This window comes from Oikopleura dioica, chromosome 2 (assembly GCF_907165135.1).
Source record: "Oikopleura dioica chromosome 2, OKI2018_I68_1.0, whole genome shotgun sequence".
Lineage (NCBI taxonomy): Eukaryota > Metazoa > Chordata > Appendicularia > Copelata > Oikopleuridae > Oikopleura > Oikopleura dioica.
In genome coordinates, this window is record NC_137292.1 from 13,488,888 (window position 1) to 13,500,604 (window position 11,717).

At 43.3% G+C, this 11,717-nt stretch overlaps 5 protein-coding genes across 9 annotated transcripts in view; 1 reads left to right on the forward strand and 4 right to left on the reverse strand.

Moving 5' to 3' along the window:
• LOC145699176 (small ribosomal subunit protein eS12-like) overlaps nt 1-11,717 on the reverse strand; it is a 129,364-nt gene that overhangs the window by 108,789 nt on the left and 8,858 nt on the right. The window lies entirely within an intron of this gene.
• On the reverse strand, nt 42-1,661 carry LOC145699804 (nedd8-activating enzyme E1 catalytic subunit-like). Its single transcript, XM_081777064.1, has 6 exons — nt 1,024-1,661; nt 711-980; nt 491-663; nt 380-445; nt 219-339; nt 42-176 (listed from the first exon to the last, which is right to left on the reverse strand). Exons 1-6 carry the CDS (start codon nt 1,658-1,660, stop codon nt 121-123), a joined length of 1,323 nt encoding a protein of 440 aa, XP_081633190.1. The 5' UTR covers nt 1,661; the 3' UTR covers nt 42-120.
• Nucleotides 1,642-3,286, reverse strand: LOC145698393 (tRNA pseudouridine synthase Pus10-like; the record flags this gene model as incomplete). Its single annotated transcript, XM_081775596.1, has 6 exons — nt 1,642-1,810; nt 1,853-1,934; nt 1,980-2,044; nt 2,086-2,250; nt 2,521-2,690; nt 2,737-3,286. Coding segments are annotated over 6 exons (1,182 nt in total), but the record flags the coding sequence as incomplete, so codon positions are not given.
• Nucleotides 5,785-7,890, reverse strand: LOC145699803 (glutamate dehydrogenase, mitochondrial-like). The gene is made up of 8 exons (XM_081777062.1): nt 7,883-7,890; nt 7,673-7,833; nt 7,390-7,632; nt 7,011-7,343; nt 6,760-6,960; nt 6,475-6,718; nt 6,354-6,430; nt 5,785-6,274 (listed from the first exon to the last, which is right to left on the reverse strand). Exons 2-8 carry the CDS (start codon nt 7,799-7,801, stop codon nt 6,086-6,088), a joined length of 1,416 nt encoding a protein of 471 aa, XP_081633188.1. The 5' UTR covers nt 7,802-7,833; nt 7,883-7,890; the 3' UTR covers nt 5,785-6,085.
• Nucleotides 9,495-11,608, forward strand: LOC145699805 (uncharacterized). Of its 2 annotated transcripts, XM_081777066.1 has the most exons (8): nt 9,576-9,728; nt 9,781-9,911; nt 9,953-10,072; nt 10,117-10,524; nt 10,566-10,710; nt 10,753-10,784; nt 11,294-11,414; nt 11,458-11,608. In XM_081777066.1, exons 4-8 carry the CDS (start codon nt 10,444-10,446, stop codon nt 11,550-11,552), a joined length of 474 nt encoding a protein of 157 aa, XP_081633192.1. In that variant the 5' UTR covers nt 9,576-9,728; nt 9,781-9,911; nt 9,953-10,072; nt 10,117-10,443; the 3' UTR covers nt 11,553-11,608. The 2 variants fall into 2 exon arrangements, with proteins under 2 accessions (XP_081633191.1, XP_081633192.1); XM_081777065.1 differs by lacking the exons at nt 10,566-10,710; nt 10,753-10,784; nt 11,294-11,414; nt 11,458-11,608 and having other exon boundaries at nt 9,495-9,728; nt 10,117-10,403.

Consider the following 11,717-nt stretch of genomic DNA (forward strand, 5'->3'; position numbering starts at 1 on the left):
TTTTATGACATAGAATATACTTACAAAGAGTATGTACATTTTACATTAGTTGTGTGTGGCAGTAGATACGATAACTACATGAAAAAGGCTCATATGAATAAATATGATGATATATTTTTTCTACGATTCTCCAGTGAATCGAAGCTGAATCGTAACAGGAGCGGCATACGCTTTATCTAAATGAGCTCTCTTGATTCAGATGATAGAATTTGATCTACCTGTAACTTGAATCTCCTGATTTCCGAGAGAAAGCTCCTCAAGGGTCCTCGATAGATTCTCATGTGTTCCTTGGATATTGTCCATGAAGAGAACCTTTTCGCTGTTTTCTATGTTCGCTGTCTGAATAAGGTTAAGTCTTTCGAGATGCTGATAATTTTACTAGAGCAGGGCCAGATAATTCGTTTTCATCTTTGAGCTTCGCAATGAGATCACCAAGAGTTTTTTCCTGAGCGAATTAATAATATTTTATTGAATAATGCCTGAATTTTACCTTTCCCACTTCAATAACCCTCCTTTTCTTTCCACAGACGACGCAGTCTTCTTTCCTTTCAGCGGGATAAACAAACTGGTAAATTCCTGCGTTCTGGTTCAGCATTGAATAGTTGTCCATGTTATCAAACGAATATGTGGCTAGTTTGAAGGCTTCTGTCACGCATTGGGAAGCTTCAAACAAAATAAATCACGCGATTAATCATTTTTATAGTAATTACCGATCACAGAATTAGTAGAAGCCACAGCAGGAATGATCCTTTTAATGACACCTTGCGTCTTTCTGAAATCAATCCCACTAGCGTCAATGTTGAATTCTTCCGCTCGCTCTCGAGCCTTTTCCGTCAACCAAGTTATATGAGAAAAGTTGTCTCCGTCGACGGGCTCTCCTTGGAATGGATCTTCTTCTTCCCAAGCGATGATTCTGCTCCATTCGATGCAGTGTTCTGGAAGACGTGGGACCGAAGCAATGGTGCAAAGAGGAAAATTTACTATAATTTGTATAAGTGAGGAAAAATAAGAGTTAAAAATAACCTTGTGGCGGGAAAAGATCCAAGTTGCACTCAAGACAAGCAGTCATTGTGGGACAAATGAGCCTACAGTGGCCCCTAAAGCCTTCAGTCCCTCCATCAATAATCGGCCGAATCGACTGGGGAAGAATATTTCCGTCATCATCATGAATCAAAAGCGAAAACATTTTCGCGTTTATCCACCTCCTTGCTTGAACAGAATCGAGTCCAAGGATGACTATTTGAAATTGTCGATAAAAATCGGAATCTTTTTCTTCAATTCTGCAAAAATGCGGCGTCACCGACGCTTCTGGAACTCGGCCCATGATAAATTCAGCAGCAACGTCTGCTTTGCCTCGTCCGACGTCCTTTTGCCGGAAGAGAAACTGACGATTTAAATTTGAAAGATCAATCGTATCCATGTCGATAATGTCGATTTTGCCGAAGCCAGAGAGAGCCATACATTTCAGAATTTCACAGCCAAGGCCTCCTGCGCCGACGATAAGAACGCGAATTTCGTTCTGTAATAGATCGAGTAGTTCCTCACTAGCTTCGAAATCCTCTTTTGCTAATTTCGAGGTCTTCGATAAATAGGCTCGCAGAGCCTGAAAGCGGTGTCCTTCCATTCTAAAAAAGACAGAAATACAATCTTTGAATTGCATCTAGCTTGATTTCTCGACAATCTGCTCTGGCGCAGTTGGAGGCCAATCAAGGTGGACGTTAGTGACATCAAGTCCGACAATGTCACATTCGCATCCGAGAATTTCAGAAACATTTGGCTTCGTTCTTCCGAAATCTCCATGAACAAATTCCTAGAAAAGAAAGTCATCCACTGACTATGAGCTTTTTCGTACCTTAATATAAGTGCCCGCTTGAGTAAGCAAATCGATATAGAACCAGTTTTCTGATCTACCTTCCCATCTCTTCCCTTCTGCTCTATAAAGATGAGTTAAAGGAAATAGAGCTGGGCGTCAAATTTACTTATGAATCGTTCTTGGTCTCGTATCATTGTTTCTCCGATGCAATACTCGGATAGGAGTCTTTTGCTAAATAAAAGATAAGAAGTAGGACAAATATTTCTTTCTACCTTCAATACTACTTCGCTCATTCTTAATTTTTCCAAATCTTCCTCTGTAATCTTTCTTTCAGCGTAGCAAAACGCCCGATACTCTTTTTTCTTGTCCACTTCTCCTTCCAAAAGCGTTTTGCATCCACTTTTTCCAATAATGCAAACGTCTTTTATTTTTAAGGACCCCCCCGTCAACAATTTTCGAAAAATCTATTTTCGGAATTTCAAAATTTTGACCCCGGAAATGGATTCTACAGGTCAAAAAACGATTTTGAGGCTTCATTTTTTGGGGGTCTATCTCGACTCTAACACCCTCAAAATCGCGTTTGGAAATCGGACTTTTTGACGAAAAATGACGAAAAAGTCCCAATTTTGCTTAAATTTTAGACTTTTATTGGTCAAAAAGTGCTCCTTACAAGTTTTTATGATAAATTTAACTTCCAGGCACACTCAGAAGCCAAAATATGGCTGCTTTGAGATTTTCGATTTTTTGAGGAAAATTGTTGACGGGGGGGTCCTTAAATCGGAGCTTTTATTCACTTCTGCGGCTAGAATCTCCGCACAACTGCTTGTCAACAGCTTGCGGGGCTTCAACAGCTCCACAATGAAGGGTCTTCCATTTCCTGAAAATAGAATCCAACTCAACATTCAAGCACGAATTAAACTTACCGAGAGTTCTAACATCTACATCTTCTCTCCCTGCCGAAGTCAGGATTCCTCTCTGCGCCCCAGTCGCTTTTACAAAGGGCGCTGCGATAATTTCCTCGACAGAAGTTTCACTGTAATGTCTTTTGCCATCAACGAGCCAGGGAGTTTGAGGGAGCGTCCTTGAATATTTCTGATATCTTCCAGCGATGTAGATCGGCGAGTGGATCGTTTCGACTGTCAGTTTGTGCGACGGAGAAAGAGATGAAAGGTACTCGCCGAGACTGAGCAAGTCGGAAGGCGACAGAATGTTTAAAGTCTGCGAAACAGTACTGGCATTGATCGTTGGCGGCAGATTCGTAACCTCTGGGCTGCACGATTGGCAAAAAAATTTGGATTTTTCCAACCAACTGCCAATCCAATCCAACCCAAATTTTCCCAATCCAACCAAATTCCAATCCAATTCCAATTCCAATTGGAATTTGGCTGTCCAATTGGAAAACTCGTGCCAATTGGAAGCAAGATTCCAATTGCCGATTGGTCCGCGAAAAAAATCGGATTCTAATTGGAAAAATCAGTTTTTTTAATGAGTTCATTTAAAATAATCCTTTAAAATTTACAAACGAGGGAATTTTTAAAGCAAATCGGCATCGGGCATTCGGGGAAAAAGCGTTCGGCCGAGCATTCGGAGCTAAGCCCCTAAAATTTGGCCAGGCAAGAGCGGGCATTTCGGACATTTGGGCAATATGGGCACTTTCGGGCAATTCGGCGCTTTCGGGCAGTTTGGCAAGCCCTCGCCGAAGAAAATTCCAAAATTTTGCTAATTTTTGCATTCTTTACAACTATTTTTGCCCTCTTGCTCCTCTAACTGAATCAATAGTCCCTCGAAACTTATTTTTCTAGCCCTTATCTATCGAAAATCCCACCATCAGTCCAATTCTTTTGACTTAAAGATCGAAAATTATTGCCCAACTGGTCGTTTGAGCCACTGTTTCAAGCATAATCTGGCATTTCCGCATGGAAAGAGGTGCTTCGATCCAATCATTTTGCCAATTTACCAATTGGCGACCAGTTGCCAATTGGACCCCCATTTTCCAATTGGAAGGGCTGTCCAATTGGACAGACCCTGATTTTCCCGCCTTTTTTCCAACCAATTTACCAATCCAATCCAATTGGAATTGGAAACCAATTGGATTCCAATCCAATTGTGCAGCCCTGCTCTTCTTCTTCCTTTTCTTTCTTCGCTTTTTTGCCCCATTTCTTTTTCTTTCCTCCTCCAGCTCTCGTTTTGTAAATCGCCTCCAATTTATAGGAAATTTCGTTTGATAAGCTGGGGTTGTTGATCAATCCAGTGATGAATTGAGACTCGAATTCTTCGCATAAGAATTTGGGCGAAACCTTCAGCTCGCTTTCGGCATTGATGAAGACGTTTTCAAGCAGATTATTGCAGCACATCGTTTTGAGAATTTCTTTCAGGTTGATGTTGTCTTTCAAAGCTTGAAAAAAGTATGGGAAGGATAATTTCTGGTGTTATTAGCGAGCTTTTCCTGGTAAAACAACATCTGAAACTTCCTGCTTTATCGAATAATAAACAATGTTCTCGACGAGTGGCATTATCGACGGAACTGTAATCAACATTTGAAAGTCCCTAACGACATGTTCTTTCTCCAGCGGCCAGTTTTCTACCGACTTTCTGATTTCTTCTTTGTACTCAGCAAACCTCGACCGGGTCAGAAAGCCAAAACACATGATACATGTTCGACTTGGGTCAACGAATTTTCTCAATTTTTCATTTTCAACAGGAAGATTTTCCACTGTTTCGTAAAATTTCGTGAAATCATTGCAGCCGAGAAGACGATTCGCGCAAACTCCGCAGATATTCATCAACTTCTAAAAACCACAATTATAGAGCAACTTCAGTTTTCATATTCAAAAAGAAACGCGGTGTCCCGTCTCGTTTTCCTACTGATGGGGTGTTTGATAGCGAAATTTCCATCAGAGCGCTGTGACGAATCAGAGTGCCTATCTCAAGAGGGCCTGAGTTAGGCTAGTGAGGCCAGTTACCATACATTTTCTTGGTCGGCGCTCTGATTCGTCAGATGTTGGAAAAACGGGTTACGTGAATCTTATGGAAAATTCGAGAAAAATTAAACGGACGAATCAGAGCGCCCGTCAGTGGGATGTCTGGTTACTAGCCTTACAAGCCCAACCCAGGCTCCGATGAGATTTTTTCCGCTATCCAACACCCCATCAGTAGCAAACGACCTTTAACAGATAAACTTGAACTTTCCTTTTTGTCACCCAATACTCAACAAAAGCGAGCTCCGAAGAAATCCCCTTGAGAGTAGAGAGACAATAAAAAGATTTCTTTGCCTTACGGCAGTTTGTCTCCAAGTCTCAGGAAATTTTAATTTTGGTCTTATTACTCACGCGTCCTCGTATAACAACGGGGCAAATAAGAACGAAAAATGGAAGTGCAACAAGAAATGAATTCCGATTCAGGCGCCGAAGAGACAATTTTGGTCAAGGAGGAGGAAGAGAAAAAAGAGTTACCAAATGAAGAGAATGAAGAAGACTCAGACGAAGAGTACGAAATTGTGTCAACTCCGTTACAACGAGTCCGTGGTCCTTTGAATTATATAACTCCTTGTTTGACTGATATGTGGATTGATGGGGATCAAATTGCTTTTAAACCGAGAACGCGGGTTTTCAGGAAATGTTCGAAGCCAGCTGCCCTGAAAGGAAAGTACTGAGAATGGAAGTTACTCAGACTCTAACAGATAATTTTACAGATGTCGAAACTGGAACGATCATCGTTGTCGAAGGCTTTTGTTGCGAAATGCAAGACTTTCAGTACCAATACCAAACTGACGATATGGCTGTGGTCAACATGATGATCCGAAAACTTCAAGGAGATTTCGACAAAAAAGGATTCAATGCTTGCAAGGCGAAGTCATTGCGATTTGCGCTGCTTGAATTATTACGAAACCCGTGCGATAATGAAACAGAAGAAACTATCACATGCCCGTTCGTTTAAACCTTTGTAAATAAATAACTTGATAAGTTGAAAAGTTGACCTTGTTTAAATTTTTTATTTATTGATCGTTTTAAAACTTAAATTTCAAGATATTGTTGCGGTAGATTTGGGCTTTGGTCGAAACTGAATTGAAGCAAAAGTAACTTTTTAAACTTTAAAATTTTAAGTCATGAGCTGTTGCCTTTGAGAGATGAATTAAATAAGGATATGTGAAGAGCGAGGGAGAGATTTTGAGCGAAACATAAAGATGAAGAGATTTAGGCCAAAGCAAAAGAAACATAAAAAGAAAAAACATTCAGTAGCAAAAAAGCTCAACATTCAGACACATTCTCCAGTTTAGGCAAATCCAGCTTCCTTGTAGACATTGTAGACCTTGGATACAGATGTGATGTAGGCGGCAGTTCGGATATCCAGACCAAGGTCGAACTCTTCAGCGGTGTCCATGATTCGCAGACCTGAGCGCTTCATGGTGTAGGCAAGGCCGGAGTGGACAATGTCTTTCTCGCTCGCTCCGTGGATTTTTTGCTGAAAGTATATTTTAAGGGCTCAGCATTGACTTGAATTGAGTCGCTATTTCAAATTATTTTTGATAGTCTTTTCTTACGTTGAGTTCAGCGTTTGGAACAACGGACAAGTTCGAGAACTGGCTGTGGTGTCGGTAAAGCGATTCTTGCACGGATTCTTAAATTGATGTTAACAAATTTCTACCTTCGTTTAGTTCTTACGGAGAATAGCCAAGTTCTGATCCTCAGTAAACTGCCAGGTGAGTCGGCCGTAGGAGACGTGGTTCAAGTTCTTGAGCCATTCGAAGTAGGAGACGGTGACACCACCAGCGTTCAAATACAAGTCGGGAATAACCAAAACTTTCTTGTCGAGAAGGATCTTTTGGGCCTTAGGTGTCACTGGGCCGTTGGCGCCTTCGCAGATGATTTTCGCCTGGATTCGGCTGGCGTTGTCGGCAGTGATGACCTTAAGAAGGAAAAATTGAGGCTTGGAATAAAAAAAAATACCTTTTCTTTGGCGCAGGCGCCGAGAATGTCGCATTTCTGTTCAATAAGAGGTCCGTCTTTCGCTTCGTCCCATGCTTTAGCGCCTGGGAAGCCGACAATAGTTCCGTTTCGCAACTTGTAGTCTTCGAGAGCATAAATGTCAATTCCGTCAGGATTGTAGAGAGATCCGTCGTATTCGACGATACCGATGCAGTTCGCGCCCTGAAGAAAAAATTAGCAACAGTTCTTCAACTGAAAAACATGTTACTTACAGCCCGGACGAAGTATCTGCTGCTGTGGAAACCGACGTTTCCGAAACCTTGCATAATAAAGGATTTTCCCTGCATTCCCGGTGCCAGGCCGACCATGTCCATGTATTTTTTTGTGTTGCAGAAGATGTGCGTTCCGTGGTAAACACCTCGTCCAGTGGCAGAAACTCGACCGTGAACACCTCCTTGAGAAATGGGCTTTCCAGTGACGCAGCCAGGCGCATTCAGATCAGTTGGGTTGAGTCGGGAGTACTCGTTCGCCATCCACGCCATTTCGCGCTCGCCTGTGTACATGTCTGGCGCGGGAACATCGATGGAAGGCCCGAGGAAGCCGTGCTACAAGTTTTCGTGAAACATGCTTTTGGAAAGAAAAAAGTTTCACCTTGGTGAGCTGCTGAGTGAAGCCTCGAGTGACGCGCTCCAACTCCTGAGTGGAGTACTTTTTCGAATCGATGGTGATTCCAGCCTTGGCGCCGCCAAATGGAACATCGGCGACGGAACACTTCCAGGTCATCAGGGCAGCGAGGGCTTTTACTTCGTCCATGTCGACATCGGGGGCGTATCGCATGCCTCCCTTTGTCGGAAGACGATGATGCGAATGCTGAGCTCGGTAGCCGGAAATAACCTGGAAGAAGTAAGTATAATGTTTTCATCATAAAAATCACCTGGGAGGATCCATCATCCATTCGGACTCTGAAGTTGGTTTCCAAAACAGAAGCGCAGGGCATCATATAGTCGAAAATACCCTGAATCTCCTTCATTCGTTGATCTTCCGATCGCTGGAGTGCTTCCATCTGCTCTCGCTTGATATCTTCAGATCTGCCAACTAAAAGATTCAAGTGTTACAGCTTCGGTTAATGATTTCCGCTTCATACTTTCGACCTTGGTACAGAGTTCGAAATTTCCCGCGCCGCAAGCTCCCGCGAGCCCCCGCGGGAGCGGGGAGCAAAATTTCTCCCGCGCCCCCGCTCCCCAAGACATTTGGATATTCTTTCCCCTCCCCCGCTCCCTCGAGATTTTCTCGTGATCTTTCCCCCTCCCCCGCTCCCGCCGTAAATTGCTCTTTCCCGCCTTCTTCCCGCCCCTTCCCGCGCCGCGAAAACTCAAAAATGCTCCCGCGGGGCTGCGGGAGCAGCGGGGAAGAAGGTTTTTTTAATTCAAGAGGCTTGACGGCCCTTCGGGCCGTATCAGCCCCGTTCCTTGGTTTTTAAATTCAAGAGGCTTGACGGCCCTTCGGGCCGTTTCAGCCCCGTTCCTTGGTTTTTAAATTCAAGAGGCTTGACAAAGGCCGGGGAAGTCTTAGTTGATCAAAACAAAGTAATATTGTTCTTGCTTTTAGCTTTGTTATGGTTTTTATATATTTTTTTCAATTTTTTTCTCAATTGTCGAATTATCAAAGAGGCCTGACCCAGGCTTCTTCCTTAGTAAAGACCTTTTAAACCAGCCCTCACGTTGATTTTCTTTCCCGCGGGCTCCCGCGGAGCAAAAGAGAGGGGAATCCTTCCCGCGCCCCCGCTCCCGCGCAAAATTTTTAGACCTCCTCCCCGCCCCCGCTCCCGCGCAAAATTTTTGGACTTGCTCCCGCTCCCCCGCTCCCGCAAAAATTTTCGACCTTGCTCCCGCTCCCCGCCCCCGCGAAAAGTTTCAGTCATAGTTCCCGCTCCCCCGCACCCGCAAAAGGTCGCGGGAATTTCGAACTCTGCCTTGGTATCTTCAAGAAGTTTCTTCTCGAGGATCGCTGCAGATGCTTCTGTAAATTCCAAAACCATGGCGTAGAATTTTGGGTTGTCCTTGACCCCAGCAGCTGCAGCCGAAGCTCGCTTTGATAAACTCAGAACTCGACGCATTTTCAAGTCTAAAAACAGACTCTTTAGAAAGATAAGCCAGGGCTTACAGGTGTAGTAGTGCGCCACCAAGTTGAAATTCTCTTTGAAGTCCTTATATAGAAACTCAAAAAAGCTCAGAAAAACTGAAAAACTGAGAGAAGACAGATTCCCATCAAACAGCCACGCCCACGAGTCTGTCCCAGAATCGCCTCAATACAAGGTCATCTCGTGATTTCCCAATTTCTTTCAAGGATCAATACCACTCAATTCTCTCTGATCGCCCGATCAATAGGAAGGCTTTTCTGAAGAAAGGGGCTCTTTCGAAAATGGCAAAAAGATTGGTGTTTGCTCAAGAATGCGGCGTTTTTGCTGATCCTGATCGGACGAGTTTGCGCTCAGGGGCGTTTCGAAACGGCCGTTTTTATTTTCTATAAATTTCACAAGGCGACCTCGTTACCTTATTTTTGGACCGTTCCGTTCCGCGTAGTTTATCGACCGACTCAGAGTTAGGGCTCATAAAATTATATTTTCGAAAATCATAATTGCTTTTGAATAATGTTCGTATGTAAAAAGAATAACCACCACTCATTTGATATTAACAATCATTTTTTGTTAAGTTTTCGTAGTCACACGGATCTTCCCAAAACCATAGACAGATATCTGTTATAACAGAAATTTTGTCACTAGAGTGATTTCTCTTCGAACTGTACTTTTTCCTTCTTTCCAGTATTTTCTCGCTCGGTCATTGGCTAGGGCGGATGGTAAAATTGACGCAACAGAAATGGAAAGCTTCTCTCCAAATCTCCAGGCCATGTTTTCAGACTCAAAAAATAGAGAAAATCGAACGAGAAAGCCGCGAAGAAAATGCTGAAGCGTAGTTCAAAATTTCTCACCAGTAAGTTATTTCTTCGACGGTATATTTATTTATTCAAATTTCTTAAATTCAGTGCTCGGAGCGCCGATTTTGACTTGTTCAGCTTCAACTTCTTCTCAGCTGCTATCAGAGTATCCATTATACGGACCTGAATCGATCATGGCTCGGAAGGCGCATGGAACTTGCCCGAAAGGAGTCCAGCTGGTTATTTCTTGCCTTGAGTTTTCAGCTTTCCTTTGCTTTAGAATTTGCGATGGGGTTGCGATCAAAGCCTGGCAGATCGAATCACGTGTTACAATCGCCACTGGGCCGAGAATTTCGGATATTGGCTCGACACGGACTTTTATGATTTTGCCATCAAACAGGTGGATTGCTCCTTCTTCACCCCTTATTTTATGTTTCTTTCCAGACTGAGCCGATTACGTTTTACGATTCGGTCACTGGAAAGCCGCTTTTCAAGGCGCCCATCGGACGAACGATGAGTGGATTTCTAAAAGAATCGCAAGATCACGGCTGGCCAAGTTTCAGAGACGAAGAAGTCGTTTGGGAGAATGTCAGGTGCTTGGAAAATGGGGAGGCTGTTTCGCTAGAAGGCTCGCATCTGGGACACAATTTGCCTGATAACAGGGGAAATCGATACTGCATTAATTTGGTCTCAGTTGCTGGCAAGCCCGCTGAATAATTCTGAAAACTTCATCCCATTCGTTCTCAAAATCTTTCCTCTGCTTCCTTTAGAATGTCTCAATACCCAATTGTCGGTGATGAAAGCATCATGAGCCAGAAAAAGCACGGCACTTCTGATGCTCCTGTTCAGAAAGTTAGTAATAAAAATTTGATTCTTTTTAATGAAATTTTTAGGAATTGCGATGGAAATGCAACTATGATACCGCAGATTCCGTTTGCAACTTCAATCGCCATTACGCCGAGCATTCTGGTTATTTTCTTGAAACTAGCTTTTTGAACGAGACAAAAGAGGGCACCGAAATAACCTTTTACGATTCAGGTAGTTTATTTTGAGATATTCTTCAGAGACATTGATTTCAAGTGACTGGAAAGCCTCTTTTCATCGCTCCAAAAGGCAGAACCAAGGTCTCGGATTTGGTGTGACCCGCTGTGCGCAAAAATGAGTCCCCTGAAATGGCGCACAAAATGATGTGCGCAGCATTTGCGGATCACAGAAAAGGCTGTGATTCAGTCGAGCACACCGACAAATTTGCTGTGGCCGATCACAGCTCTCAATCACAGAATTCGTGTGATCCAAAAATAAGGGATGGGAATTCAGGCTTTCATAACGAGGGATTGTTGAATCATCTCAAAGGTCGAAGCCGCGTTATCGGACATTCCTATCATCCGCCCCTGGTATGAATAGTTTTCCTAATGAAATTCAGTGATAAATTCATGGGTCGGGCGAAAGGAATTCTGGATCACAAAAAATCTGTGATCCAAATAAGACTAAATTTCAATTCTGTGATCGAGCATCGATCACAGTTCCTCTGTGATCGAATAAACCTGCGCACATCTTATTGTGCGCCTTTTCAGGAGACATGTTTTCGTGCACAGCGGATCACACCAAATCCGAGACCTTGGGCAGAACTTGGAAAGAATTCGTCGACGAAAGCAAGGCGCATGGATGGCCGAGCTTCAGAGACGAAGAAGTCGTCTGGGAAAACGTCAGGACTTTAAAAGATGGCGAAGCGGTTTCTCTTAGTGAGTGGAATCTTCCTCTTTTCGGGTTTACTGTTATTTATAGCGGGCACTCACTTGGGCCACAATCTGCCAGACAAGAAGGGGAATCGATACTGCATCAATCTCTGCTCTGTTGCTGGACAACCTAAAGAAACATGATTCGTGGTCCCTTTTCTGTACATTTCTCTTCTCTTCAAACAATTCTATCAAGTGTTTCCATGTCTTACCCAAATCTCTCCTTTCGCAGGTTATCCATTCTATCACTGAAAACACACATTCCAATTTCCTTCCAGTAATTTTAGTATTAGAGCATGCTAGCAACAG

Bases quoted from the DNA above. Each gene is read 5' to 3' on its own strand.
- LOC145699804 (XM_081777064.1), bottom strand. From the start codon at position 1,660: ATGCAATTCAAAGATTGTATTTCTGTCTTTTTTAGAATGGAAGGACAC. The intron at 664-710 runs GTAATTACTATA...TTTTGTTTGAAG, and splicing joins TTCTACTAATTCTGTGATCG to CTTCCCAATGCGTGACAGAA. The intron at 177-218 runs GTAGATCAAATT...GAGCTCATTTAG, and splicing joins TCAGGAGATTCAAGTTACAG to ATAAAGCGTATGCCGCTCCT.
- LOC145699803 (XM_081777062.1), bottom strand. From the start codon at position 7,801: ATGGAAGCACTCCAGCGATCGGAAGATCAACGAATGAAGGAGATTCAG. The intron at 7,344-7,389 runs GTGAAACTTTTT...GAAAACTTGTAG, and splicing joins TCACTCAGCAGCTCACCAAG to CACGGCTTCCTCGGGCCTTC. The intron at 6,431-6,474 runs GTAAGAACTAAA...CATCAATTTAAG, and splicing joins TCAGAACTTGGCTATTCTCC to AATCCGTGCAAGAATCGCTT.
- LOC145699805 (XM_081777065.1), top strand. From the start codon at position 9,698: ATGCTGAAGCGTAGTTCAAAATTTCTCACCA. The intron at 9,912-9,952 runs GTTATTTCTTGC...CCTTTGCTTTAG, and splicing joins GCCCGAAAGGAGTCCAGCTG to AATTTGCGATGGGGTTGCGA. The intron at 10,073-10,116 runs GTGGATTGCTCC...GTTTCTTTCCAG, and splicing joins ATGATTTTGCCATCAAACAG to ACTGAGCCGATTACGTTTTA.